We start from the raw sequence: 25,740 nt of genomic DNA, 5'->3' as shown, positions 1-25,740 counted from the left end.
CTAATCTGTAGACTGCCTCTAAGACACTCTAACCAGAGTATGCCACTTCCAGCTCTAAAACTGAGGAATAACCCAAATAGCTCAGAAAAGGTGTATGACAGAAATTAAGGTTAGCATAATTCAGAATTCCAGAAACAGCAGTATGAAAAATATTTTATGAGGTATAATTACAAACATGGCAAAATATTAAGACATAAATGCAAAGAGATATGCTAATTACAGCAATATAAAATACATACAAGCTCATATTTATTTACTCAGCCCTTAAAATGCAAACAGAATGAAGGAAGTAAAGGTAATTTTACTTTTTAGCAAACTGCATTGTAATGACATTAGCTTATCTTTTTTTAAGTGTTAGTTTTATTTAAAATATTCCTATCATAAAATAACATAGCAGTATGTTATAAAAGAGAATGCATACCTGATACTCGTCTATTAAATCTGCTAGGAATCGGAACTGCAAAACAAAAAAGAAGCAACATTTAGTTATCCTTGTCACATACACCCACTTTTACCCTCCTTTTTTATAAATGTCATTGACAGGAGCACCAAGCACCTCAAAATCAAGTGGTAGGGCTGGCACTGTGGAGTAGCAGGTAAAGCTGCTGCTTGCAGTGCCGACATCCCATATGGACGCCGGTTCGAGTCCCAGTTGCTCCACTTCCAATCCAGCTCTCTGCTATGGCCTGGAAAAGCATGAGAAGATGGCCCAAGTCCTTGGGTCCTTTTACCCGCGTGGGAGACTCAGAAGAAAATCATAGCTCCTGGCTTTGGATCAGCCCAGCTCTGGCCATTGCAGCCATCTGGGTAGTGAACCAGTGGATGGAAGACCTCTCTCTCTCTCTGCCTCTCCCTCTCTGTAACTCTGTCTTTAAAATAAATAAATAAATCTTTATAAGTACCGTGTACCACCAGAGTGCCCAAATAAATAAATTTTTAAAAAAATCACATGGTAGATCAGTTCATATACTTCCTTATAATCACAAATACTCATAGTTGTTCAAAATGATCATAAAAAGATAATACAGAAAACAAAATCTCTTAAAAAACAAGCTCTTTAAAAAAAAACATTTAGCCAGCGCCGCGGCTCACTAGGCTAATCCTTCGCCTTGTGGTGCCAGCACACCGGGTTCTAGTCCCGGTCGGAGCGCCGGATTCTGTCCCGGTTGCCCCTCTTCCAGGCCAGCTCTCTGCTGTGGCCAGGGAGTGCAGTGGAGGATGGCCCAAGTGCTTGGGCCCTGCACCCCATGGGAGACCAGGAAAAGTACCTGGCTCCTGCCATCGGATCAGCGCGGTGCGCCGGCCATTGGAGGGTGAACCAATGGCAAAGGAAGACCTTTCTCTCTGATTCTCTCTCTCACTGTCCACTCTGCCTGTCAAAATAAATAAATAAATAAATAAAAGCATTTATTTTATTTATTTGAAAGAGTTACAGAGAGAAGTAGAGAGAGAGAGGTCTTCCACCCACAGGTTCACTCCCCAAATGACCACAATGGCTGGAGCTGAGCTGATCTGAAGCCTGGAGCCAGGAACTTCTTATGGATCTCCCACGCTGGTGACAGGGGCCCAAACACTTGGGCCACCCTCTGCTGCTTTCCCAGGTGCATTAGCAGGGAGCTGGATCGGAAGTAGAGCAGCCAAGACTCAAACCAGCGTCCACATGGGATACCAATGCTGCAGGCCAGGGCTTTAATCTGCTGCACCACAGCACCGGCTCCAAAAACAAGTTCTTTATAACTTCAGTGTATTCAAGGTGGCAATTTTATTTCTGCTCATATCCATATTCTATCTAATTTGCAACATTCTAAATAAGAAGTCCACTGAATTTTTGGTAATGTGATATAGTAGTACTTTCTTTTTAAATATTCCTTAAGCAGATCCCCAGATCTGCTAAATAGCACTTAAATTCAATTTTAAAATAATCAAATGAGTATTACACTAAAATGAAAAATAAACTAGTCATTAAGTTGAACTCCCCCCTCAATATAGGTGGGTTTCCTCCTGCCTACGGTCAATATAACTGAAAAACATACTGTGCATGTGTGTGAGAGAGAGAGTGAGAAAGAGCGTGCAAGCGAGCACATGAATGTGAACTCAAGTCCCCATCTTTAGGTTGGGAAAAAATGAACTATTTTTGTTTTTAAAGATTTATTTTATTTATTTGAAAGGCAGCGTTACAAAGAGGAAGACTGGTGGAGGGGGATAGAGGGAGAGTCTTCCATCCGCTGGTTCATTCCCCAAATGGCTACAATAGCCTGGCTAAGTCAGGCTGAAGCCAGGAGGCTTAAGCCAGGAAGCTAAAATGCCAGGTCTCCCACGCAGTTGCAGGGGCCCAAGCACTTGGGCCATCCTCCACTGCTTTCCCAGGCACATTAGCAGGGAGCTGGATTGTAAGTGGAGCAGCCAGGACCAGAACCAGTGCACATACAGGAAGCCAGCATTGCAGGTACTGGCCATACCCACTATACCACAATGCCAGCCCCCAAAACACACTTTTTTTTTTTTCTTTTCACTATTCACCTATCATCTATGTCTGATGGTTGTCCATCTCACTACTAAACCGTACCATTTGCTTAAAGATTTTTAACCTTCAAAGCCTAATATGATATTTTTAAATTTAAAAACTACACAAAATAAGAAACGAAATCTCTATTGAAACTCAAAATGACAGGGTTAAGAGAACAGTTTTTTTTTGTTTTGTTTTGTTTTGTTTTGAGATTTATTTAGTTATTTACTTGAAAGGCAGAGTTACACAGAGGGAGAGTCAGGCAGAGAGAGAAAGCTTCATTCTGCTGGTTTGTTTCCCTAAATGGCTGCAATATCCAGGTGGAAGCCAGGAGCTTCATCCAGCTCTCCCATGTGGGTGCAGGGGCCCAAGGGCTTGGGCCATCTTCCTCTACTTTCCCAGGCTCATTAGCAGGGAGCTGGATTGGAAGCTGAGCAGCTGAGACTTGAACCAGCACCTGTATGGGATGCCAGTGCTGTAGGTAGTGGTTTAACCCAGTGCACCACAGCACTAGCCCCAAGAGAACTTCTGAATAGCTGAACACATAAGGATTCCAGGAAGGTGAACAGAAACTCATCCATGTGCCAGGAATGGTGATGTTCCCAGATAAATTTTTTAATCTGAATCAGGAGCACATCCAAGACCTAAACCCAGGCAACCAATGTGGGATGAGGACAACCTAAATGACACTTTTTTTTTTCAAGATTTATTTTTATTTATTTGAAAGGCAGAGTTACAGAGAGAGAGAGAGAGAGAGAAAGAGAGAGAGAGAGAGAGAGAGAGAGAGAGAGAGGGAGGTCGTCCATCTGCTGGTTCACTCCCCAAATGGCTGCAATGGCTGGGGCTGGGCCAGGCAGAAGTCAGGAGCCAGGAGCTTCTTCTGGGTCTCTCACATGGGTGTAGGGGCACAAACACATGGGTCATTTTCCACTGATTTCCCAGGCACATTAGCAGGGAGTTGGATGGCAAGTGGAGGAGCTGGGACTTGAACCAATGACCATATGGGATGCAAATGTCACAAGCAGTGACTTTACCTGCTATGCCACAGCGCTGGCCCCACCTTAACTTCTGAGGCAAACACTTGCTCCAATCTACTTTCTTGAAGTTCTCCTTCCCACTGGCTTGTCCAAAATCACATCCACTCATTCTCCTATCTTTCTAGTTGTCTGTTTTCTTTCACTGGCTCTCTCACTGGTGCCATCATGTTGAAAAGCTCCAGGTGGTCTTGGACCATCTCCTCTGCAACCCCTTCATGGCACTCTTTTTCTGCTACTATGCAGCAAAAAACAAAAAAAAAAAAAAAAAAAAAAAAAAAAAAAAACCAACACCTCCAATTCATTTATATATATATATTTTAATATTATTAATTTATTTGAGAGTCAGAGTTACACAGAGAGAAAAGGAGAGGCAGAGAGAGAGAGAGAGGCCTTCCATACTCTGGTTCACTCCCCAGTTGGCCTCAACGGCCAGAGCTGTGCTGATCTAAAGCCAGGAGCTAGGAGCTTCTACAGGGTCTCCCACGCAGGAGCAGGGGCCCAAGGACCCGGGCCATCTTCTACTGCTTTCCTAGGCCACAGCAGAGAGATGGATCGGAAGTGGAGTAGCTGGGACTTGAACCGGCAACCATATGGGATGCCAGTACTATAGGTGGCGGCTTTACCCACTATGCCACAGTGCCAGCCCCTATATATTCTTTTTTATTATTATTATTTTTATTTTATTTTTGACAGGCAGAGTGGACAGTGAGAGAGAGAGAGAGACAGGGAGAAAGGTCTTCCTTTTGCCATTGGTTCACCCTCCAATGGCCGCTGCAGCTGGCGCGCTGCGGCCGGCGCACTGCGCTGATCCGATGGCAGGAGCCAGCTGCTTCTCCTGGTCTCCCATGGGGTGCAGGGCCCAAGCACTTGGGCCATCCTCCACTGCACTCTCTGGCCACAGCAGAGAGCTGGCCTGGAAGAGGGGCAACCGGGACAGAATCCGGCGCCCTGACCGGGACTAGAACCCGGTGTGCTGGCACCGCAAGGCGGAGGATTAGCCTAGTGAGCCGCGGCGCCGGCCCTATATTCTTAACATGTTCTTGAATCTAGATTTGTATTGCTGGTTACCTCTAGAGATTCGCACTTGAATGGCCAAGGCCCTATCTGTACTAGGCTGGCTTAACACCATTAGCATTTAAGTCTGTGTATAATCTCCTTCCTCTACCTTATCACATCCCCTTCTCCCCATCACACATATATTCAATGAAGCATCAGATTTGAGCCATCCCTTGAAATCTATATTTACTCTTTATACCTCCTCTAGCCTCAACTATAAAATAACACCTTCAGCAAGCACCCCCCAGGTGCCTTCCATGCAGGTCCAGACAATCTTCAAAATAAAAACAAATGAACACATTCTTCCTACAGTGAACAAAATCTCTGATAGCCTGCCACTGCCTCTAGACAAGTTTCAAACTCTTAAGTCTTTCTTTCAAGAACTTTTTACACGGGCAGGTGTTATACATAGTGGTTAAGATACTACGTGGGATACCCACATTCCAAATCACAGTGCCTAGGTGTGAGTCCTGGATCTGGTCCTGATTCCAGCTTCCTGATAATTCAGATCCTGTGAGTCAACAGGTGCTGGTTCAAGTAATAGGATCCCTGCCACCCGCTTGAGAAACCCGGATTGAGTTCCTGGCTCCTGGTTTCAGCCTGACCCAACTTCAGCTGTTTTGGGTGTTGGAAATAAACCAGTAGATGGTCTCTTTCTTTCTTTTTGCCTCTCAAAAGATTTTTCTTTTAAATCAGTAGGATATTATGTGCTTTACAGAATTTTTAAAAAATCAATATTGCAGGGGCCAGCGCTGTGGCATAGTGGGTAAAGCCACTGCTTGCAGTGCCGGCATCCCATATGGGTGCTGGATTGAGTCCCAGCTGCTCCACTTCTGATCCAGCTCTCTGCTATGGCCTGGGAAAGCAGTAGAAGATGGCCCAAGTCCCTGGGTCCCTGCGCCTGCATGGGAGACTCAGAAGATGCTCCTGACTCCTGGCTTTGGATCAGTGCAGCTCCGGCCGTTGCGGCCATTTGGGGAATGAACCAACAGAAGGAAAACCTTTCTCTGTCTCTCTCTTTCTGTCTGTAACTCTACCTCTCAAATAAATAAATAAAATCTTTTAAAAAAGAAAAAGAAAAATATTCAAAATGAAAAGGGGGCATAAAAAAATTTGTTCTGAGCTCACCAAATTTTGTTCCTTTTTTATCAAGACACACAGCTTAACTGCATTTATGGGCTTCTCGTGCAGTTAGCGATCATGTGACTAAGTTCTGGCCAATGGAATAGTTGCCAATTCTATCTTGGCCTCTAAAAATCCTCCGATGTGAGGCTGGCGCTGTGGTACAATGGGTAAAGCCACCACCTGCAGGGTTGGCATCACATATGGGCGCCGGTTCAAGTCCTGGCTACTCTACTTCCCATCCAGCTCTCTGCTATGGCCTGGGAAAGTGGAAGATGGCCCAAGTGCTTGGGCTGTGTTGAGACCCAAAAGAAGCTCCTGGCTTCTGATCAGAGCAGCTCTGACTGTTGCAGACATTTGGGGAGTGAACCAGTGGATGTAAGACCTCTCTCTCTTTGCCTCTGCCTCTCTGTAACTCTGCCTTGGAGCAGCCGGGACTCAAACCAGCACCCATATGGGATGCCAGCACTTCTGGCCAGGGTGTTAACCCACTGCACCACAGCGCAGGCCCTTAGCAAGTTTAACAGTTATAAGATTTGAAGTCAAAATACAGGCAGATTTGCATTCTAGCTTCAACATTTAAACCTCTCTGAGCTCAAAATCCCCACACGTGGCCTGGGGGCGGGGGCAGACTCAATGACCCTATGTATGTGGATGCTATGACTGTAAAGTGCCACGGACATCGCAGCAGGGGGTTCAAAAGTTTATATCTTTTAAAAGTGGAGTCAATTTCACTTTTCTTCATAGTTGCTATTTCACCCTATACAGCCTATTCAACCATTTTTTGTTATGTACAATTTTTTAAGGGTTACTATGTGCAAGTACAATGTCAAGTATTTTATTTTATTTTATTTTTTCCATTTGAGACACAGACAAAGCCTCCACACGCTGACTCACTCCCCAAATCCGAGCAATGCCTGAGACTGGGTGAACCCAAAGCCAGGAACCAGGAACTCAATTCCAGTCCCCAGTGTGGATGGCAGGAACCCAAATATTTCAGCCATCACCTGCTGCCTCCCAGGGTGTGCATTAGCAAGAAGCCAGAATCTGGAGATGGAACCAGGACTCAAACCCAGGCACTCTGATTAGGGAGGTGGGCATGCCACCCAGTGGCTTGAGCAACAGACCAAACTCCTGCCCATATGCCAACCATTTTTTTTAAAGATTTATTTGAAAGGCAGCATTATAGAGAGACTGAGAGGGAGGGAGGGAGAGAGGGAGGGAGCAAGAGAGAGAGAGAGAAAGATTCTTTCATCCACTGGTTCACTCTCCAAATAGCCAAAACAACCAGGGCTGGGCCAGGCTGAAGCCAGGAACCAGGATTTCCATCTGGGTCTCGCATGTTGGTACAGGGGCCTAAGGACTTGGGTCATCTTCCACTGCTTTCCCAGGTGCATTATCAGGGAGCTAGACTGCAAGCAGAGCAGCTGGGACTGGAACCAGAACCCACATTGGATGCAGTGTCCCTGGCAGCGGCTTATCCTGCTATGCCACAACACCGGCACCTATGCCTACCATTTCAAATGTACAATCACAGGCTGACACTGTACTGCAGCAGGTTAAGCTGCCGCCTACAGCATACCACTTCAGAGTCCTGGTTCAAGCCCTGGTTACTCTGTCATCTTCCTACAGATGTACATGGGAAGGCAGCAGAAGATGGCCCAAGTACTTGGAGCTACCCACATGGGAGATCAGGAAGGAGTTCCTGGCTTGTGGCTGCGGCCTGGCCCAGACCTTGCTACTGTAAACACTGTGGCCATCTGGAGAGTGAACCAGTGAGTGGAAGATCTCTTCTTCTTGCTCTATCTTGCTTTTCCTTTCAAACAAGTTTTTAAAACTCTACTGTCGGACCAGTGCCGCGGCTCAGTAGGCTAATCTTCTGCCTGCGGCACCAGCACCCCAGCACCTAGTCCTGGTTGGGGTGCCAGATTCTGTCCCAGTTGCTCCTCTTCCAGTCCAGCTCTCTGCTGTGGCTGGGAGGGCAGTGGAGGATGGCCCAAGTCCTTGGGCCCTGCACCCACATAGGAGACCAGGAGAAGCACCTGGCTCCTGGCTTCGGATCAGTGCAATGCGCCAGCCGAAGCAACCATTTGGGGGGTGAACCAATGGAAAAGGAAGACCTTTACCTCTAACTCTGCCTGCCAAAAAACAAACAAACAAACAACTCTACTGTCACATGTAATCCTCACAACAACCCTATTACTATCCATTTTGTAGTTGAGGAGACTCAGAATCAGAGAACTGTTTCAAAGTCACACAGCTGGAAAGCAGTTAAGGCAAGATGAGCCAAATCCAAATTTGAAAACCGAGAAAAGGATGTGATTAAATAAAATGTTCACTTGATGGTTTTTGAACTAAATTCTACCATTTTATTATTGAATGATGGACCCAAAGCAATATACTGTATCATAAAAATCCCCAGCTTTGTCCTGTGGAATGATAATCATATCATGTTAGCTATTTGCCTGTTGCTGCCCCTCCTCCCCCCGCCGAGAGATGATAAGCACAAGAACGCGTTTATCCTCCTCTGTTCCAGAGTGAACATCCACTGACCTAAAACAGGAAGGCCCAGAGGAGGCTTAGGGCCACAAGGGAGTATTTACCTCAGCAGCAAGTCCACCCATCTCTGTGGCACCACTCTGCACCTCTTCTTTCTAACTAGATAATCAAAGTTATCCTCAAGGAGAGGCCTCTCCCAGACTTGAACTCTTTGTGGGGCTTTATTCCCAACCCAGCTCCCCACTTTCAACCTTTTTTTTTTAGGATTTATTTTTTTATTTACCTCAAAGGCAGAGTTACAGAGAGAAGAGGGGAGAGAGAGAGAGACATCGACATTACATCCCCTGGTTCACTTCCCAAATGGCTCCCCAAGCCAGGACCCAGGAGCTTCTTCCAGTTCTCCCACTTGACTGCTCTCCACTCCCCCACCCCAACCATCAACTTTCAACTTAAACACATGGCTGAAGCTGGGTAAATCACAGTGTTCTCACTGCCCAAGCATGGCAACTTATTCCAGAATTGGAACCTAACCCAAGCCAAGTCAGTCAAAGTTCTTCTCAAGACTATACCAAGCTAGGGACAGATGATTAGCTCACTCTGTAGTTTGGATCAGCAAGTGCTACAGGTACTGGGTAGCCAAAGGAAGATCTTCTGTAAGGAGTAGGAGGGCTACATATTTAAAAAAAAAAATTTCAGGGGTGGTGTTATGGCCCAATAGGTTAAGCTTCCTCCTGCTACACCAGCATTTCATATTGGCACTGGTTCAAGTCCTTGCTCCTCCACTTGCAATCCAGTTTCCTGCTAATGGCCTGAGAAAAGCAGTGGAAGATGGCCCAAGTATCTGAACCCCTGCCACCCATGTGGAAGACCCAGAAGAAGCTCCTGGCTTCTGATTTCAACCTGGCCCAGCCCGGCCATTGTGGCCATCTGGGGAATGAACCAGTAGATAAAAGACCAATCTCTCTCTCTCCCTCTCTGTAACTCATTCAAATAATGAAATAAGTATTTTTAAAAAAATTACTTCAGGGCTGGCGCTGTGGCTCACTTGGTTAATCCTCCGCCTGCAGCGCCAGCATCCCATGTAGGCACCAGGTTCTAGTCCCAGTTGCTCATCTTCTGGTCCAGCTCTCTGCTGTGGCCCGGGAGGGCAGTGGAGGATGGCCCAAGTGCTTGGGCCCCTGCACCCGCATGGGAGACCAGGAAGAAGCACCTGGCTCCTGGCTTCGGATCGGCGCAGTGCCGGCCTCAGTGGCCATTTGAGGAGTGAACCAACAGAAGGAAGACCTTTGTCTCTCTCTCTCTGTCTATAACTCTGTCAAATAAAAAAAAACTTTTTAAAATTACTTCAATAATAGCATCATCAAGGGAATAAAACACCAATGGGAAGAAAATGAGCTAACTGTAATTATACTGGGAAAGAGATGAAGACGGCTTCATCCAAAACAATACCAGAGAAACAAGAACACGTTAGGAAAAATTTAAGGATCAGCTTTTTGTCTCACTAGGAATACTGCCCTACAAGGGAAAATTCTGTCTCTTTAAGTCCCTTATATAGAGACGACCACAGTGAACATGTTATTCATACAACAAGTACTCACCAAGTGCAGAGAAAGCAATAAAAAGGAAGCATCCTGAGTATGTAGTCTGAGCTATGCTGTTTGGTTTCAAATCCCAGCGTCACTCCACCTGCTGGCAGTGTGACCCTGAACAAGCTATCTTATCTCAATGCTTTAATCTCCTATCTACAAAAATGAGATAACAACAGAATCCATCTTACAGGGTTGTTGCTGGCAAAAAGGAAATCTTTGAACGGGTTGAGGAAAAAGGAGAGGGAAAGGACTGCATTCCAGACAGAAGGGAAAGCATATGCAAAGGAGAAATAAGAAAAAAATGAGCTTGACTCATGAGTTTTGGCCTTTCCAGAACCATATTCCCATGTTAGCTAAATGCCAGCTTGCTTTCCGGTCCCACAGTCTGGACCTAAACGTTAACAGGTTCAGGAAAGCACCAGTCAGCTTCATGGTTCCCTTTCCTCCAGATGAGGAGCAGCTGACAGTTTTAATTACCACGTGACCTAGAACTCCTGGACTCCAACAGTGGGCCAAGGGTGAAACAGTTAGTCCAACGTAACCCATGCCTCACCAAAAGGAAGAGAGAGAACACTCCACTTCCCTCCAGCTAGTGCTCTTTGGCTAGTTTTAATTCGGTATCATCCAAAGTTCTTACTCATAATCCAACTTCTCAAGGATTTTTAGTTCTTACTCATAATCCAACTTCTCAAGGATTTTTTTTCTTAAGATCTATTTATTTACTTGAAAGGCAAAGTTACAGAGAGACAGAAAGAGGCAGAGAGAGAGATCTTCCATTCATTGGTTTATTATATGGCCACAAGGGCCAGAGCTGGGCCAGGCTGAAGTGAGGAACCAGGAGCTTCTTCTGAGTCTTCCACGAGGCTGCAGAGGCACAAGGACTTGGGCCATCTTCCACTGTTTTCCCAGGTACATTAGCAAGGAGCTGGATTGGAAGTGGAGCAGCTGGGACTCAAACCTGCACCAATATGGAATGCCAACACTGCAGATGGAGACTTAATTTTCTATGCCACAGCGCTGGCATCTCATGGATTTTAATATAGGCAAGTTCCCCCTACTTTTCAGAGATCAACAGAATCAAATACAGTTATCACACCAGAAATTCTACTAGGTGTGTAGCACTCATTAACTTTTTTTTTTTTTTTTTTTTTTTACAGGCAGAGTGGACAGTGAGAGAGAGAGACAGAGAGAGAAAGGTCTTCCTTTGCCGTTGGTTCATCCTGCAATGGCCGCCGCTGCAGCCAGCGCACCGCGCTGATCCGATGGCAGGAGCCAGGATCCAGGTGCTTTTCCTGGTCTCCCATGGGGTGCAGGACCCAAGCACCTGGGCCATCCTCCACTGCACTCCCTGGCCATAGCAGAGAGCTGGCCTGGAAGAGGGGCAACCGGGACAGAATCCGGCGCCCCAACCGGGACTAGAACCCGGTGTGCCGGCGCCGCAAGGTGGAGGATTAGCCTATTGAGCCACGGCGCCGGCTTAGCACTCATTAACTTTTACTAAACCTTAGAAAGCTACTCAAGAATTTCATTTTAAAAATGAAAATACTGGGGTTGGTGCTGTGGTGTAGCAAGTAAAGCCGCCGCCTGCAGCATGGACATCCACAGGGGTGCCAGTTCAAATCTAGGCTTCTCCAATTCCCATCCAGCTCTCTGCTATGGCCTTGGAAAGCAGTAGCAGGGCCGGCGCTGTGGCAGAGCAGGTAAAGCTGCCGCCTGCAATGCCTGCATCCCATATGGGCGCTGGTTCAAGCCCTGGCTGCTTCACTTCGGATCCAGTTCTCTGCTATGGCCTGGGAAAGCAGTAGATGGCCCAGTCCCTGGGTTCCTGCACCCACGTGGGAAAACCCAGAAGAAGCTCCTGGCTCCTGACTTCAGATCAGCGCAGCTCCAACCATTTTTGGCTAATTGGGGAGTGAACCAATGGATGGAAAACTTTCTTTCACCCTGCCTTCCTCTATCTGTGTAACTCTGACTTTCAAATAAATGAATAAATCAGAAAAGAAAAGAAAAAAGAGAAGAAAGGAAGGGAGGGAGGGAAGGAGAGAGGGAGGGAGGGAAAGAAGAAAGGAGGGAGGGAGGGAGGGAGGGAGGAAGCAAGCAAGCAAGCAGTAGAAGATGGCCTAAGTCCTTGTGCCCCGGCACCTGCATGGGAGACCTGGAAGAGGCTCCTGACTCCTGGCTTTGGATCAGCCCAGCTCTGGCCACTGTGGCCATCTGAGGAGTGAACCAGTGGATGGAAGACCTTTCTCTCTAACTCTGCCTTTCAAAAAAGTAATAGGGGCCGTTGCTGTGGCACAGCGGATTAAAGCCCTGGCCTATAGCACCAGCATCCCATATGGACACCTGTTGGAGTCCCGGCTGCTCCACTTCCAATCCAGCTCTCTGCTATGGCCTGGGAAAGCAGTAGAAGATGGCCCAAGTCCTTGGGTCCCTGCACCCTGCTTCGGATCAGCCCAGCTTTGGCCACTGCAGTCATTTGGGGAGTGAACCAATAGAATGAAGACCTCTCTCTCTCTCTCTCTCTCTCTAACTCTATCTTTGAAATAAATAAAATAAATCTTTAAAAATAAATATAATTAACAAATATTTTTAAAAACGAAATTACTGAATTTCATTGGCTGTGATAAGAGCCACGATATAAATCGAAATCCACCTGATCTCTGAATAAGTCAATTTTTGATGTGGTTAATTAATCAGTCATCAAGAGACTAATTATATATAGGTCTTCTTTTAACATATTTTTTTTTATTTTTATTTTTTTTTATTTTTGACAGGCAGAGTGGACAGTGAGAGAGAGAGACAGAGAGAGAAAGGTCTTCCTTTGCCGTTGGTTCACCCTCCAATGGCCACCGCTGCAGCCGGCGCACCGCGCTGATCCGATGGCAGGAGCCAGGAGCCAGGTGCTTATCCTGGTCTCCCATGGGGTGCAGGGCCGAAGCACCTGGGCCATCCTCCACTGCACTCCCTGGCCATAGCAGAGAGCTGGCCTGGAAGAGGGGCAACCAGGACAGAATCCGGCGCCCCGACCGGGACTAGAACCCGGTGTGCCGGCGCCGCAAGGTGGAGGATTAGCCTATTGAGCCACGGCGCCGGCCTAGGTCTTCTTAAAACATCTACTTTCTGTACCTGAAAAACAGAAAGACAAACCTTAAAGCAGTAACTCAACCAAAGGAAAATATTCCTTTTTCATAATATTCCTGCTAGCACCTAACACTGACTCTCACTTGGTTCAATTCAGGCCCCTAATCACCATTTACTTGTATTGTTACATGGATTACAAACAATGTGGTCGCCTTGCCTTAGACGCTTTCATCACACTGCCTAGTGCACCTAGTATCCTCTTCCCCTTTATAAAGTTGTTTTTTAAGATTTGAGTTATTGGGGCCGGTACAGTGGCACAGCGGGTAAAGCTGCCGCCTGCAGTGCTGGCACCCCATATGGGCACCGGTTCATGTCCTGGCTGCTCCACTTCCAATCCAGCTCTCTGCTATGGCCTAGGAAAGAATGGAAGATGGCCTAAGTGCTTGGGACCCTGCACCCATGTGGGAGACCTGGAAAAAAAACTCCAGGTTCCTGGCTTCAGATCAGCCCAGCTACAGCCATTGTGGCCATTTGGGGAGTAAACCAGCAGATGGAAGATGCTCTCTCTTTCTCTATCTCTGCCTCTCAAATAAATAAAACTTTTAAAAAATGGATTGAGGTAAATTGGATTTATCAAAACGATTCATTTTCAAAATGAAAAGTTTGTGGAAAATGGAATAAAAAGATATGTTTATTGTGATGCAAAAAAAAATTAAAGATTCATCCATTTGGCGTTGTGGAGCAGTGGGCATCCTGCAGTGCTGGCATCCCATACAGGCACCAGTCTGATTCCCAGCTGCTCTACTTACAATCCAGCTCTCTGCTATGGCCTGGGAAAGCAGTAGAAGATGGCCCAAGTCCTTGGGCCCCTGCACCCATGTGGGAGACCTGGAGAAAACTCCCGGCTCCTGGCTTCAGATCAACGCAGCTCTGCCCGTTGTGGCCATTTGGGGAGTGAACCAGCAGATCAAAGACCTTTCTCTCTCTCTGTGCTCTCTTTCTCTCTCTGTAACTCTTTTTTTTTTTTTTTTTTTTTTTTTGACAGGCAGAGTGGACAGTGAGAGAGAGAGACAGAGAGAGAAAGGTCTTCCTTTGCCGTTGGTTCACCCTCCAATGGCCGCCGCTGCAGCCGGCGCACCGCGCTGATCCGATGGCAGGAGCCAGGATCCAGGTGCTTTTCCTGGTCTCCCATGGGGTGCAGGGCCCAAGCACTTGGGCCATCCTCCACTGCACTCTCTGGCCATAGCAGAGAGCTGGCCTGGAAGAGGGGCAACCAGGACAGAATCCGGCGCCCCAACCGGGACTAGAACCCAGTGTGCCGGCGCCGCAAGGTGGAGGATTAGCCTATTGAGCCACGGCGCCGGCTGTAACTCTGACTTTCAAATGAATAATCTTTTTTTAAAAAAAGATTCATCTATTTACTTAAGGCAGAGCCACAGAGAGGCAGAGGCAGAGAGAGAGGTCCTCTATCCGCTGGCCTATTCCCCAAATGGCTACAATGGCCAGAGCTGGGCCAATGTGAAGTCAGGAGCCAGGAGCCTCCTCCAGACCCCTCATGCAGGTGCAGGGACCCAAGGGCCTGGGCCTTCTTCCACCACCTTCCCAGGCCACAGCAGAGAGCTGGATGGGAAGTGGAGCTACCAGGACCTGAACCATACCCACAGGAGATGCTGGCACATCAGGGGTGGTTTCACCTGCCATTCCACAATGCTGGTCCCAGTGCAAAAATTTATGAAATCCATACATCCAAGAGGTATTTTAAAAGTTCATAAAGAGACGGGCATTGTGGCACAACAGGTTGAGCTGCTGCTTGGAATGCATACATCCTATACTGAGTGCCTGAGATCAAATGCCACTTCCACTTCCAATCTAGCATCCTGGTAATGCACCTAGGCGGCAGCAGATAACGGCCCAAGTACTTGGGTTCCTGTCACACACGTATGGAGACCCAGATGAAGTTCCTGATTTGGCCCAATCCCAGATGCTGTGGGCAACTGGAGAATGAACCAGCATATGGAAGATCTCTATCACTGTGCCTTAATAAATTTTTAGAAAAAAGATTGAGGTACTGAGATATCCCACAACAGAGAAGAACCTAAAAACATTAAGTAACAGAAGCAAAAGATCACACACTATATGATTCCATTTATATGAAAAGTCCATGATCAGTAAATCTAAGGAGACAAAAAATAAATTAGAGGTTGCCTAAGGACGAAAGGAATCAGTGCTGCTAAGTGATGGCTAAAATGTATGGTACTTCCAGGGTGATGGAAATATTCTAAAACAAACATGAATATACTAAAAAAAGGCTGAGTTACACACTCCAGAGAGGCACTATGAATGGTATATAATACCTCCATAAAGGGCCGGCACCGTGGCACAGTAGGTTAATCCTCCACCTGCGGTGCCAGCATCCCATATAGGTGCCAGGTTCTAGTCCCGGTTGCTCCTCTTCCAATCCAGCTCTCTGCTGTGGCCTGGGAGGGCAGCGGAGGATGGCCCAAGTGCTTGGGTCCTGTACCCGCATGGGAGACCAGGAAGAAGCACCTGGCTCCTGGCTTCAGATCGGCACAGTGCCTGCCGTGGCGGCCTTCTGGGGTCTGAGCCAACAGAAGGAAGACCTTTCTCTCTGTCTCTCTCCCTCACTGTCTATAACTCTACCTGTCAAATAAATCAAAAAAAAAAAAAAAAAAAAAAGAGAGACTCACAATATATCACCAAATAAAAAGCTTTAAAAAAATACCTCCATAAAGCTGCTATCAAGAAAAATGCTGATTCTGTCTCTCTACCTTTCAAATAAATAACAATATAGCTTAAAAAAAAAGTAAAGAAAAATGCTGGGAGACCTTCAAGTATAAATGTCCTATGGTAATCACAAAGGTGATTAAAGTCTACGTGCCAATTTATTTTTGTGCAAGCTAGAGTAACATTTAAAAAAAAAAGATTTATTTAAATATTTGAGAGGCAGAGTTACAGAGCAGCAAAGGCAGAGAGAGAGAGAGAAACAGGTCTTCCACCTGCTGGTTCACTCTCTAACTGGCCACAACCACTGGAGCTGGGACAATCCGAAGCCAGGAGCCAGGAGCTTCCTCTGGGTCTCCATCTTCCACTGCTTTCCCAGGCCATTAGCAAAGAGCTGGATTGGAAGTGGAGCAGTCGGGACTCAAACTGGAGCCTATATGAGATGCTGGCATTGCAAGCGGCAGCTTTACCAGCTACGCCACAGCACTGGCCCCTAGAGTAACTTCTTAATAAGGCTTCACTCTTCAGGCTTTCTCAACAACTAAATTCTCATTATAACATTTCATACTTTGAAAAACTGTTTTATATAAAAGCTGTTATTAAAACAAACCAATGGGGCCAGTGCTGTGGTGTAAAGGGTAAAGCTGCCACCTGCAGTGCTGGCATCCCATATGGTTGCAGGTTTGTGTCCCGGCTGCTCCACTTCCAATCCAGCTCTATGTTATGGCCTGAGAAAGCAGTAGAAGATGGCCCAAGTCCTTAGGCCCCTGATCCTGTGTGGGAGACCCGAATGAAGCTCCAGGCTCCTGCCTTGGGATCAGCTTAGCCTCCAGCCATCATGGCCATTTGGGGAATGAACCAGCAGATAGAAGACTTCTCTTTCTCTGCTTCTGCCTCTTTGTAACTCTGCCTTTCAAATAAATAAATAAATCTTTAAAAAATAAACTAATAACAACTAGTAAGTTTTTTGATTCCAACAGCATACAACTTTACACACTGAATTCGTTGGGCATAAGGAACTTACTAAGAAAAGTTTCCTTGCTATATACGGGGTGTTTTTTTTTTTGTTTTTTTTGTTTTTTTTTTTTTATATTTACTTACTTGAAAGGTAGAGTTACAGACAGAGGGAGAGACAGAGAGAAAGGTCGTCAATCTGCTGGTTCATTCCCGAAACGGGCAGCAACAAACAGAGCTGGGCTGATCCAAAGCCAGGTGCCAGATTCTTCCGGGCCTCCCACATAGTTGCAGGGGCCCAAGCACTTGGGCCATCCTCCACTGCATTCGTAGGCCACAGCAGAGAGCTGGACTGGAAGAGGAGCAACCGGCACTAGAACCCAGTGCCCATATGGGATGCCGGTGCTCCAAGCGGAGGATTAACCTAGTGAGCCATGGCGCTGGCCTTGCTTCATCCATGTTGTAGCAAGCACCAGAATTTCATTCATTCCTTTTTCAGGCTGAATAATCTTTTTCTTTTTTTTTTTTTTTTTTTTTTTGCAGGCAGAGTTAGACAATGAGAGAGAGAGAGATAGAGAAAGGTCTTTCTTCCGTTGGTTCACTCCCCTAATGGCCGCTACAGCTGTGCCGATATCTGAAGCCAGGAGCCAGGTGCTTCCTCCTGGTCTCCCATGCGGGTGCAGGGCCCAAGCACTTGGGCCATCCTCCACTGCCTTCCTGGGCCACAGCAGAGAGCTGGACTGGAAGAGGATCAACCGGGACTAGAATCTGGTGCCCCAACCAGGGCTAGAACCCGGGGTGCCGGCGCCGCAGGCGGAGGATTAGCCAAGTGAGCCAAGGCGCCGGCCCAGAATAATATTCTAACATATGTATGTGCTACATGTTTGTAATCCATTTATCTGTTAATGGACACTTCAGTTATTTCCACCTTTGGGCTACTGTGAATAATGCTCGAGTGCATGTTTGTGTGCCAGCATCCCTGCTTCCAATTCTTTTGGACACATACCTGGGAATGGAATTGCTCCACCATATGGTTAAGCCTTATGTTTAATTTTTGGATAAACCACCAAACTTTTCCACAGCACTGGGCCATGGTTACATCCCCATGAGCAATGTGCAAAGGTTACAACTTTTTCACATCCTGGTTTTTGCTTTTTTTTGCTTGCTTTCTTGTTTAAATAATGACCATCCTTATGGAGGCAAAGTGGTATCTCATTGTGTGTCTATTTTAGTCTATTATCTTTCTGTTTTAGTCTATTATCTTTAAATAGAAATTCCCCTCATATTGATTTCTATAAATACATGTGGCACAGCCACTTGAGATACAAACAAGAAGTATCTAAATACCAATAAAACAGAACACAGAGCTACCGAAATTTTAAATCAACTCAATTTTGAAAATGACATAAAAGATAAAGAATGAAGACATAATACAAAAACTTACAAACTCTGTTTTACTCTTCTGGGACTAATTTCCAAAATATAATGTTTTGTGTAACTAAAACTTGTCATGAAGCAGGTTACAACTTTTTAATTTTTAGAGATTACAGTGAATTCTGAAATAAAGCTTTTAAAAACACATTTTTCCTTGTGAAACTTGTTACTGTCCTCTTTTTAAAGATAAGAAAATCTGAAATCAAACAGGTTTGACAACTTGTCCAAGAATACAAAGCAAAACTGTAGTAGATTTGGAAAACAATTTGTGATTTCCAAAAAATCCATAATGTGATAGACAATAGGTCAAGGGAAACACAGGAGAGCAAATGCTTTTAGAAGCCACTTTGTCCAACAAGGGGAAGCCCACAACTCCTGGAGCCATGACCATTAACTCCTTACCAGCTGTGAGGGGAAGAAGAGGCCAGACCAGATTCACACCACAACTCCTTGCTCTGTCCCCTCCGTGTGACCTAATAATACCAAGACTGTAACTTTGCTTCTCCAATGTTTTCATTGCTTTGTTAAATTTCCACTGCTCAAAAGCAGGATAATTCTATGTTAAATTGCTAAAGCACATGTTAGAACAACCTTGGAAAACAGAATTGCTTCCTGGCGTGATGGAGCCTTGTCTTCTTCCCTGCAACTCACACACTAGACAAGGTCGTGCTCTGCAAACCTGATTCAACTGTTTCAACAAAAAAAGCCATACATTTTCATTCCCAGGGAACGTACTTTAAGAAATGCTTATCTAGGGGCCCGGTGCTGTGGCACAGCAGGTAAAGCCACCACCTACAGTGCCGGCATCCCATATGAGCGTGGGTCCGAGTTCCAGCTGCTCCACTTCCAATCCAGCTCTCTGCTATGCCCTGGGAGAGCAGTAGAGGATGGCCCAAGTCCTGGGCCCCTGCACCCGCATGGGAGACCAGAAGGAGGCTCCTGGCTCCTGGCTTCGGATTGGCACAGCTCCAGCCGTTGCGGCCATCTGGGGAGTGAACCAACGGATGGAAGAAATCTCTACCCCTCTCTCTCTCTCTCTCTCTCTTTCTCTGCCTCTTCTCTCTCTGTGTAACTCCTTCAAATAAATAAATAAATCTAAAAAAAAGAAAAGAAATGCAGAAGTGAAACTACCCGATCGAGATTCGCTTTAAAATATTCTGCAAAGGGGAGGCAGAAAGGTACAGAGGAAACATTGATGACAAGAACTCTCCACTGTTTAAGGGGTGACAGCATACAGGGGTTCTTCGCGCCTTTTCTCTTCCACGCTTAAAATTTTTTCACAGTAACTTTCCCAAAAAGTGGATTCTTTCCAAACAAAGTTACCGTCCTGGTTATGAAACACGAGTCCCCGGACGTCAATGCTCTCGTCTTCAGGCGAGGGGGCTCCGGCAGGGCCGGACGCGGGCTGCGGGCTCCCGGGCCGGGCCAGCACGCGGGCCGGACCCGACAAAGCACCCGCGGCGCCCCGGGGCTCAGTCTGGAAGCGGCGCGCCGCCCGGCTCTCCCGGAGGCTCCGAGACACCCGACAAACTCCTCCGGAAGACTCCGGGTCCCGGCCCAGGGCGGGCGGCTGGGCCCCGGCGCACACGCCCCCCGGCTCCCCGACCCGACCCCCGGCCCTGCCCGCCGCCTACCTTCCAGGTCGGCGTCTTCCTCGGAGTCGCTGTCGGCGTTCTCGTCGGCGACGGGGACCGGGCTGGGCCCCGGCTCGGCCGCCGCTGAGGGAGGGGCGGCGGACGGGACGAAGGCTTGGACGCGGGCCTCGCGCAGGCGGGTGAAGTAGTCCACGGCGAAGTCGACGAGGTCGGGCGGCTGCTGCCGCAGCACCTCCACCGTGTAGCCCTGCAGCAGCTCCATGAGCCCCGGCGGGATCTGGATGTGGCTCATGCCGGCGGTAACCGCGGGGACGGGCGGGTCCGGGCCGCCGGCGGCCACTGCCTCCGCGCGCTCTCAAGCTCACGCCGGCCTCTCGCGTGGCGCCCGCGAGGTCTCCTCCCGCGCCACCCGGGCCTGGCCCTCCCCGCGTCGCGCCGCGCGTGGACCGGGGCTGGGTTTCTGGGCCGCGCAGCCCCCAGCTACCACAGCCGGCCTGCAGCCGCCGCCGCCGTCACCGGGCCCGCCGCCGCTGTCACCCGGCCCCCCCCCGCCGGCGCCGCCGCCGCCGCCGCCGCCGCCGGCGCCGCCGCCGCAGCCGCGGGGACCGACGGGCAGCCGAGCTGGACGGGCGGGGCAGGCGCCCGGGTTGTGACGCACGCGGCCGCGGGCGTGCGCGCTCCCGCCGAGAACTGGCCCTCAGCGCGCGTGCGCCGCTGGGCCACCCGTTTCTCGGGCAGAAGTGGCGGACGACCCTGGGTGAGTGAGTAGTTTACTTGGGAGGCACGTTGACTATTGCCTCTTGGGTAATCTAGGAAACCTTTTATCTGTCTTTTCAACGCACGCTCAGAGCCTGTTTGCGTGCACTTAGCACCAGGCACACTGGCCACTCAACCACCAGGTGCAGAACGACAGAGCCCACTCCAGGGGGTGACATTGAAGGTGACCCGGGGGCCTGAGCAGGACCTGAGCAGATGATGATCTGGAGGAAAACCATGACCACCGTCCCCAGCAAAAACAAAGTCCCTGTGGAGTTAGGGCCCTTCCCCCTCCCGGGCTGCCAGCGAGAATGGTGGCATGACCATAGTCCCCTCGGGAGTTGCGTGAGGTCTGTGCAGTTTCAAATGGGGAAGACCTTGTAGGAAGTTGTAGTTACAGTGTGATGATCATTTGAGAGCCGCAAGCAACAGAAACTTGAAGGAGCTCAGCCCACTGACGTGTGTGTGCTGAGAAAGGGGAATGAAGGCCCAGCGGGGGACGGCCTCTCTGCCCGTTCCTCCTTGCCAGCACACCCACCAGGGTCCCCAGGTCTAGGTCTGCACACTGCTCTCCCCAGAGGCCACCCTGGGCCAGCATGCTTGATGCAGTGGAGCAGTCCACAACACTGGGAAGGGGACCCGGGTGAAAGGGGGAGGCCAGGCTATTTCCCACCTTGCTCCCATCCTCCCGACAGCCTGGAAAGGAATAGGAAAGGGGGGAGACCTTCATGGGCTGTCCATGCCGCAGCTTACATGCTGACCAGAGGCCCGGTGAGCCTCTAGAACGATTCTCCTCCCTCTCCTTGCCAAGCCCAGCCAGGCAGTCGGCAGCTACAGGCTTGGGAACCTGAAGGGCCTTTGAGATGCTTAAGCATCACCTGGTAATTACTCAGTATTAATTAAAATCCTCACTAGCACCTCCCATACAGGCTTGGCAAACAGCCAAGAGCTCAGAGCTGCAAAGAACTAAGCTGCCCATAGCGGAAGCCCTTCATTTCTTCATTTCTGTGGTGCAGAGGCCAGTACAAGCGCTAGGCTAGGCAAGCCTGGGGTTGCAAACTGTAGTGTTTCCCTAGAGACACCTGACCCCTGTTGCCTGCTGGCTCCGTGTTGCACACTTTTGGACAAGGTTTACTGACAAAGGTAAGTTTCAACAGAGCAAGCACAACCAATGAAACTAAGCTCTCCCAACCTCAGTCTCAAGATATGGGATCCTGGGGCCAGCGCCGTGGCACAGTAGATTATTAAGCTTCCGCCTGTAGCCCAGCATCCCATATCGGCACCGGTTGGTGTACAGGCTGCTCCTCTTCCGATCCAGCTCTTTACTTATGGCCTGGGAAAGCAGTAGATGACCCAAGTGGTTGGGCCCCTGCACCCACGTGGGAGACCCGGAAGAAGCTCCTGGCTCCTGGCTTTGGATCAGCCCTGCTCTAGCTGTTGTGGCCATTTGGGGAGCGAACTAGCAGATGGAAGACCTCTCTCTCCCTGTCTCTGTCGCAAATAAATAAATATCTGGGGGGGGGGGGGGGTGAGTAGAGCTGTGCTAGCTGCAGTGCTGGCATCCCATACGGGCACTGGTTCTAGTTCCAGCTGTTCCACTTCTGATCCAGCTCTGTGCTATGGCCTGGGAAAGCAGTAGAAGATGACCCAAGTCGGCCGTCGCCATGGCTCACTAGGCTAATCCTCCGCCTGCGGTGCCGGCACACCGGGTTCTAGTTCTGGTCGGGGTGCCGGATTCTGTCCTGGTTGCTCCTTTTCCAGTCCAGTTCTCTGCTGTGGCCCAGGAGTGCAGTGGAGGATGACCCAAGTGCTTGGGCCCTGCATCTGTATGGGAGACCAGGAGGAAGCACCTGGCTCCCGGCTTCGGATTGGCGCAGCACGCTGGCCAGAGTGGCCATTTGGGGGGTGAATCAATGGAAGGAAGACCTTTCTGTCTGTCTCTCTCTCTCTAATTCTTCCTCTCAAAAAAAAAAAAAAAAAAAAAAAAAAAAAAAAAAAAAAAGAAGAAGAAGAAGAAGATGGCCCAAGTGCTTGGGCCCCTGCACCCATGTGGAAGACCTGGAAGAGGCTTCTGGCTCCTGGCTTCACCTGGGCACAGCTCCAGCTGTTGCGGCCATCTGGGGAGTGAACCAGAAGATGGAAGACCTCTCTCTCTCTCTGCCTCTCCTCTCTGTGTAACTCTGACTTTCAAATAAATGGGTCAATCTTTAAAAAAAAAAAAGATCTGGGTTCCTTTGCTTCAAAGACTTGCTTCTAATCTCAGAATATGAAGACCTCACTAAGGACAGGCAGTAAGTGACCGGCTGGAGGGGAAGTGTCCCTCAATTCTTTGCTTTTTGGTAGACAACTCTTCCAAGTTTTCCAGGGTCAGTCCATGACCGCAATACTCAGGAAATCTGGATGTGAGGCCCACTGTACATCTTACCTGGGATCTGCTTTCTTCAGGAAGTCCTACCACCAACACTTTGGAAAGGCAAATTCACAACTTCACTCCTTAGTTTGCCCAGACTGTCAGGTTTTATAGGTTCAAAGGGAGACAAGTAGGATTAGAATTCCAGCCTCAATTACAAAGTAGAGAACAAGAAAGCTGCTTCAGGGCTGAGAACAGAGCTGGACCTAAGTCCTTTCGTTGCTCTAAGCAATCCCCAGTGGCCTGTGCTGGGCTGATCTGCCTGACTTATTCTCAGATACCCACAACCCAGCCAGCCAGCCAGCCACCGGGTTTTCAAAAGGCATTCCTGGGCTAGCATTCTGTCGTAGTGGGTAAAGCCAGCTCCTGCGATGTCAACATCCCATATGGCACCAATTTAAATCCCGGCTGCTCTGCTTCCAATCCAGTTCCTTGATAATGGCCTGGGAAAAAAAGTAGTAAATGGCCAGGGTGTTTGGGCCCCTGTCATCCACTTGGGAGACCTGGAGGATCCTGGCTATGGCCTGGCCCAGCCTTGGCCATAGTGGCCATCTGGGGAGTGACCAGCAAACAAAAGATCACTCTCTGTTTGTCCCACTGCCTCTGTAACTCTCAAATCAATCTTTTTAAAAAAAAATTTTTTAAAGTCATTTTATACTTTTTTTTTTTTTTGACAGGCAGAGTGGACAGTGAGAGAGAGAGACAGAGAGAAAGGTCTTCCTTTGCCATTGGTTCACCCTCCAATGGCCGCTGCGGCCGGCGCACTGTGGCCGGCGCACCACGCCTATCCAACGGCAGGAGCCAGGTGCTTCTCCTGGTCTCCCATGGGGTGCAGGGCCCAAGCACTTGGGCCATCCTCCACTGCCCTCCCTGGCCACAGCAGAGAGCTGGCCTGGAAGAGGGGCAACCGGGACAGAATCCGGCGCCCTGACCGGGACTAGAACCCGGTGTGCCGGCGCCGCAAGGCAGAGGATTAGCCTACTGAGCTGCGGTGCCAGCCTAAAAATCATTTTAAAAGGAGAGGTGGCCAGCCGGCGCCGCAGCTCACTAGGCTAATCCTCCGCCTAGCGGCGCCAGCACACCAGGTTCTAGTCCCGGTTGGGGACGCCGGATTCTGTCCCGGTTGCCCCTCTTCCAGGCCAGCTCTCTGCTGTGGCCAGAGAGTGCAGTGGAGGATGGCCCAGGTGCTTGGGCCCTGCACCCGCATGGGAGACCAGGAGAAGCACCTGGCTCCTGTCTCCTGCCATCGGATCAGCGCAGTGCGCCGGCCGCGGCAGCCATTGGAGGGTGAACCAACGGCAAAAGGAAGACCTTTCTCTCTGTCTCTCTCTCTCACTGTCCACTCTGCCTGTCAAAAAAAAAAAAAAAAAAAAAGGAGAGGTGGCCACAGAGCTGCTCCTCACCTCTCTACAGAACAGCCTCAGAGTAAGGATGGACACTCCTTCTTCAGGTCCAACCTGGCTCCCCGCTCCTACACGTGGTCCCCAGAGCAGGGATCCATCTCTGCCCCTCCTGACCAACCCTTTGTAGCAAGTGGGGACCCAAGGGCCTTCATGGATGCCAACCTGAGCTGTCCAAAAGGCCCTGCAATAGGAGACAACACCGTTGACGTGAGACATCTTCTACCCTTGTCCTGCATTCATCCTGCCTGCATCGAGCCAGTCCAGCTGCACCAGTGGAGGTGACCATAGCAACCAAACCCACAGGCAGCCAGTAACTGGAAAAGAGCTGCCAACAGCAAGTGACAGTGGGTGAAAAGGCCAAGAGCAGAGACCTACAGAAGCGAGAGAAATACAGAGAAGACAGAGAGACACTGAACATGCTCCATCCCAACCTAGTCCTACTTAAAACCTAGCAGGCAATCAACATCCTGCACAGACACTGACACAAAGGAGCTACTTCTCAGAGATGTCTACAACTAGGGATGCAGAGTAACCCCGGTGAGCAGCAAGTTGTTTAGCCCAACAGCAGTGGGCCTTGAAAATTATTACAGTGAGGGCACCTACTGCTTTTCTGATAAAACAATGGCTTTCACGTGCTCTTGATAGGTTTATTATTTAAAAGGTAGCCCCCCTTTCCAGGAAGAAGAGAGTCTAAATCCCCTGTGACAACTCTGAGGCCTGCTCTTGGTCTAGACTCCCAGCTTGCATTCATTAAGCTTTCTCTTACCCTCTGCCTACTACAGGGTTTCAGTCACAGCAAGAACACCTCTTCAGTGACAAGTGACCACTTCTTTAAGCCACTCAAGCCCCCCACCCACCTCCTAGGAACTGCTGGTCACTTGCCAACCTCTGCATGCCAGCTCTTCTCCGATCCAGTCCTCCCAGCTCACTTAGAACCCACCACCAGTTTTTATTTGGCCTTAGATGTATTCCTGCGCCTCTGGTCGGCGGGTGGAATGGAGGAAGCAGGCCTTACCAAAGCTGTCCTGAGTATCCATCGTGCCACTGCCAGGAGCTCTGATCTGTTTTACCCAGAAGTCCACGCTCCACAAAGCAGTTAATTCCTGGACCACCTGTGAGCCCCGGGAAACTGTAGCCCAACAAAGCAATGGACTCCACAGCAGACTCATTTCTGCTTCTGAAACACTTCGGGGCAAAGAAAGAACATGGCTGGAGAGCCACAGGCCTAGATGCTTACCACAGCAGAGAAGGAAAAGGAAGCCCTCAGGGAGCACTTGGCCCTGGGCTTTCCCAGTGCCTATCAGGACTCTGTGTGCCACTCCTGGCCTTACTGAAAGGCCAGGGGCCTAGGCTTTGTCCCTGTATGACAGTCTCCTGGAGCCTGAGCCAAGTAGCCCCAGGACAGCCTCTGATAGCATCACAAGTCTTTGTTCAGGAAACCCAGACACCAGTCCCCACTCTTACCAGTTTGCCAATGACCTCTGAAGATCAGTTTACCCTGTCTGAGCTTTGGCTTCTACATCTGAAAGGGGAGTAAACATCCCTAAGCATTAAAC

At 48.9% G+C, this 25,740-nt stretch overlaps 1 protein-coding gene and 1 long non-coding RNA gene across 4 annotated transcripts in view; one reads left to right on the top strand and one right to left on the bottom strand.

Annotated features, from left to right (window-relative positions):
- Positions 1-20,285, bottom strand: part of PRKAR2A (protein kinase cAMP-dependent type II regulatory subunit alpha) — a 73,145-nt gene extending 52,860 nt beyond the window's left edge. The window contains exons 1-2 of one of the 2 annotated variants that reach the window (XM_002713397.5): positions 19,655-20,285; positions 422-457 (exon numbers count right to left, since the gene is read on the bottom strand). In XM_002713397.5, the coding sequence (XP_002713443.2) occupies positions 422-457; positions 19,655-19,907 (289 nt within the window). In that variant the 5' untranslated portion in view covers positions 19,908-20,285. The remainder of the gene's footprint in view (positions 1-421; positions 458-19,654) is intronic. The other variant, XM_089306308.1, reaches the window with a different exon arrangement.
- A 14-nt stretch (positions 20,286-20,299) lies between these two features.
- On the top strand, positions 20,300-22,388 carry LOC149124372 (uncharacterized). 2 transcript variants are annotated; one of them, XR_016214840.1, is made up of 2 exons: positions 20,300-20,372; positions 21,956-22,077. It is a non-coding gene; the product is annotated as an uncharacterized LOC149124372 (long non-coding RNA). The 2 variants fall into 2 exon arrangements; XR_016214841.1 differs by lacking the exon at positions 20,300-20,372 and adding an exon at positions 21,410-21,514 and having other exon boundaries at positions 21,956-22,388.
- The last annotated feature ends 3,352 nt before the right edge of the window (positions 22,389-25,740 follow it).

This window comes from Oryctolagus cuniculus, chromosome 10 (genome assembly GCF_051225735.1).
Source record: "Oryctolagus cuniculus isolate XC-2025 breed Fujian yellow rabbit chromosome 10, ASM5122573v1, whole genome shotgun sequence".
Taxonomy (NCBI): Eukaryota; Metazoa; Chordata; class Mammalia; order Lagomorpha; family Leporidae; genus Oryctolagus; species Oryctolagus cuniculus.
Note: the sequence above shows the minus strand (reverse complement) of the source record. Positions and strands in the feature narration are given on the sequence as shown.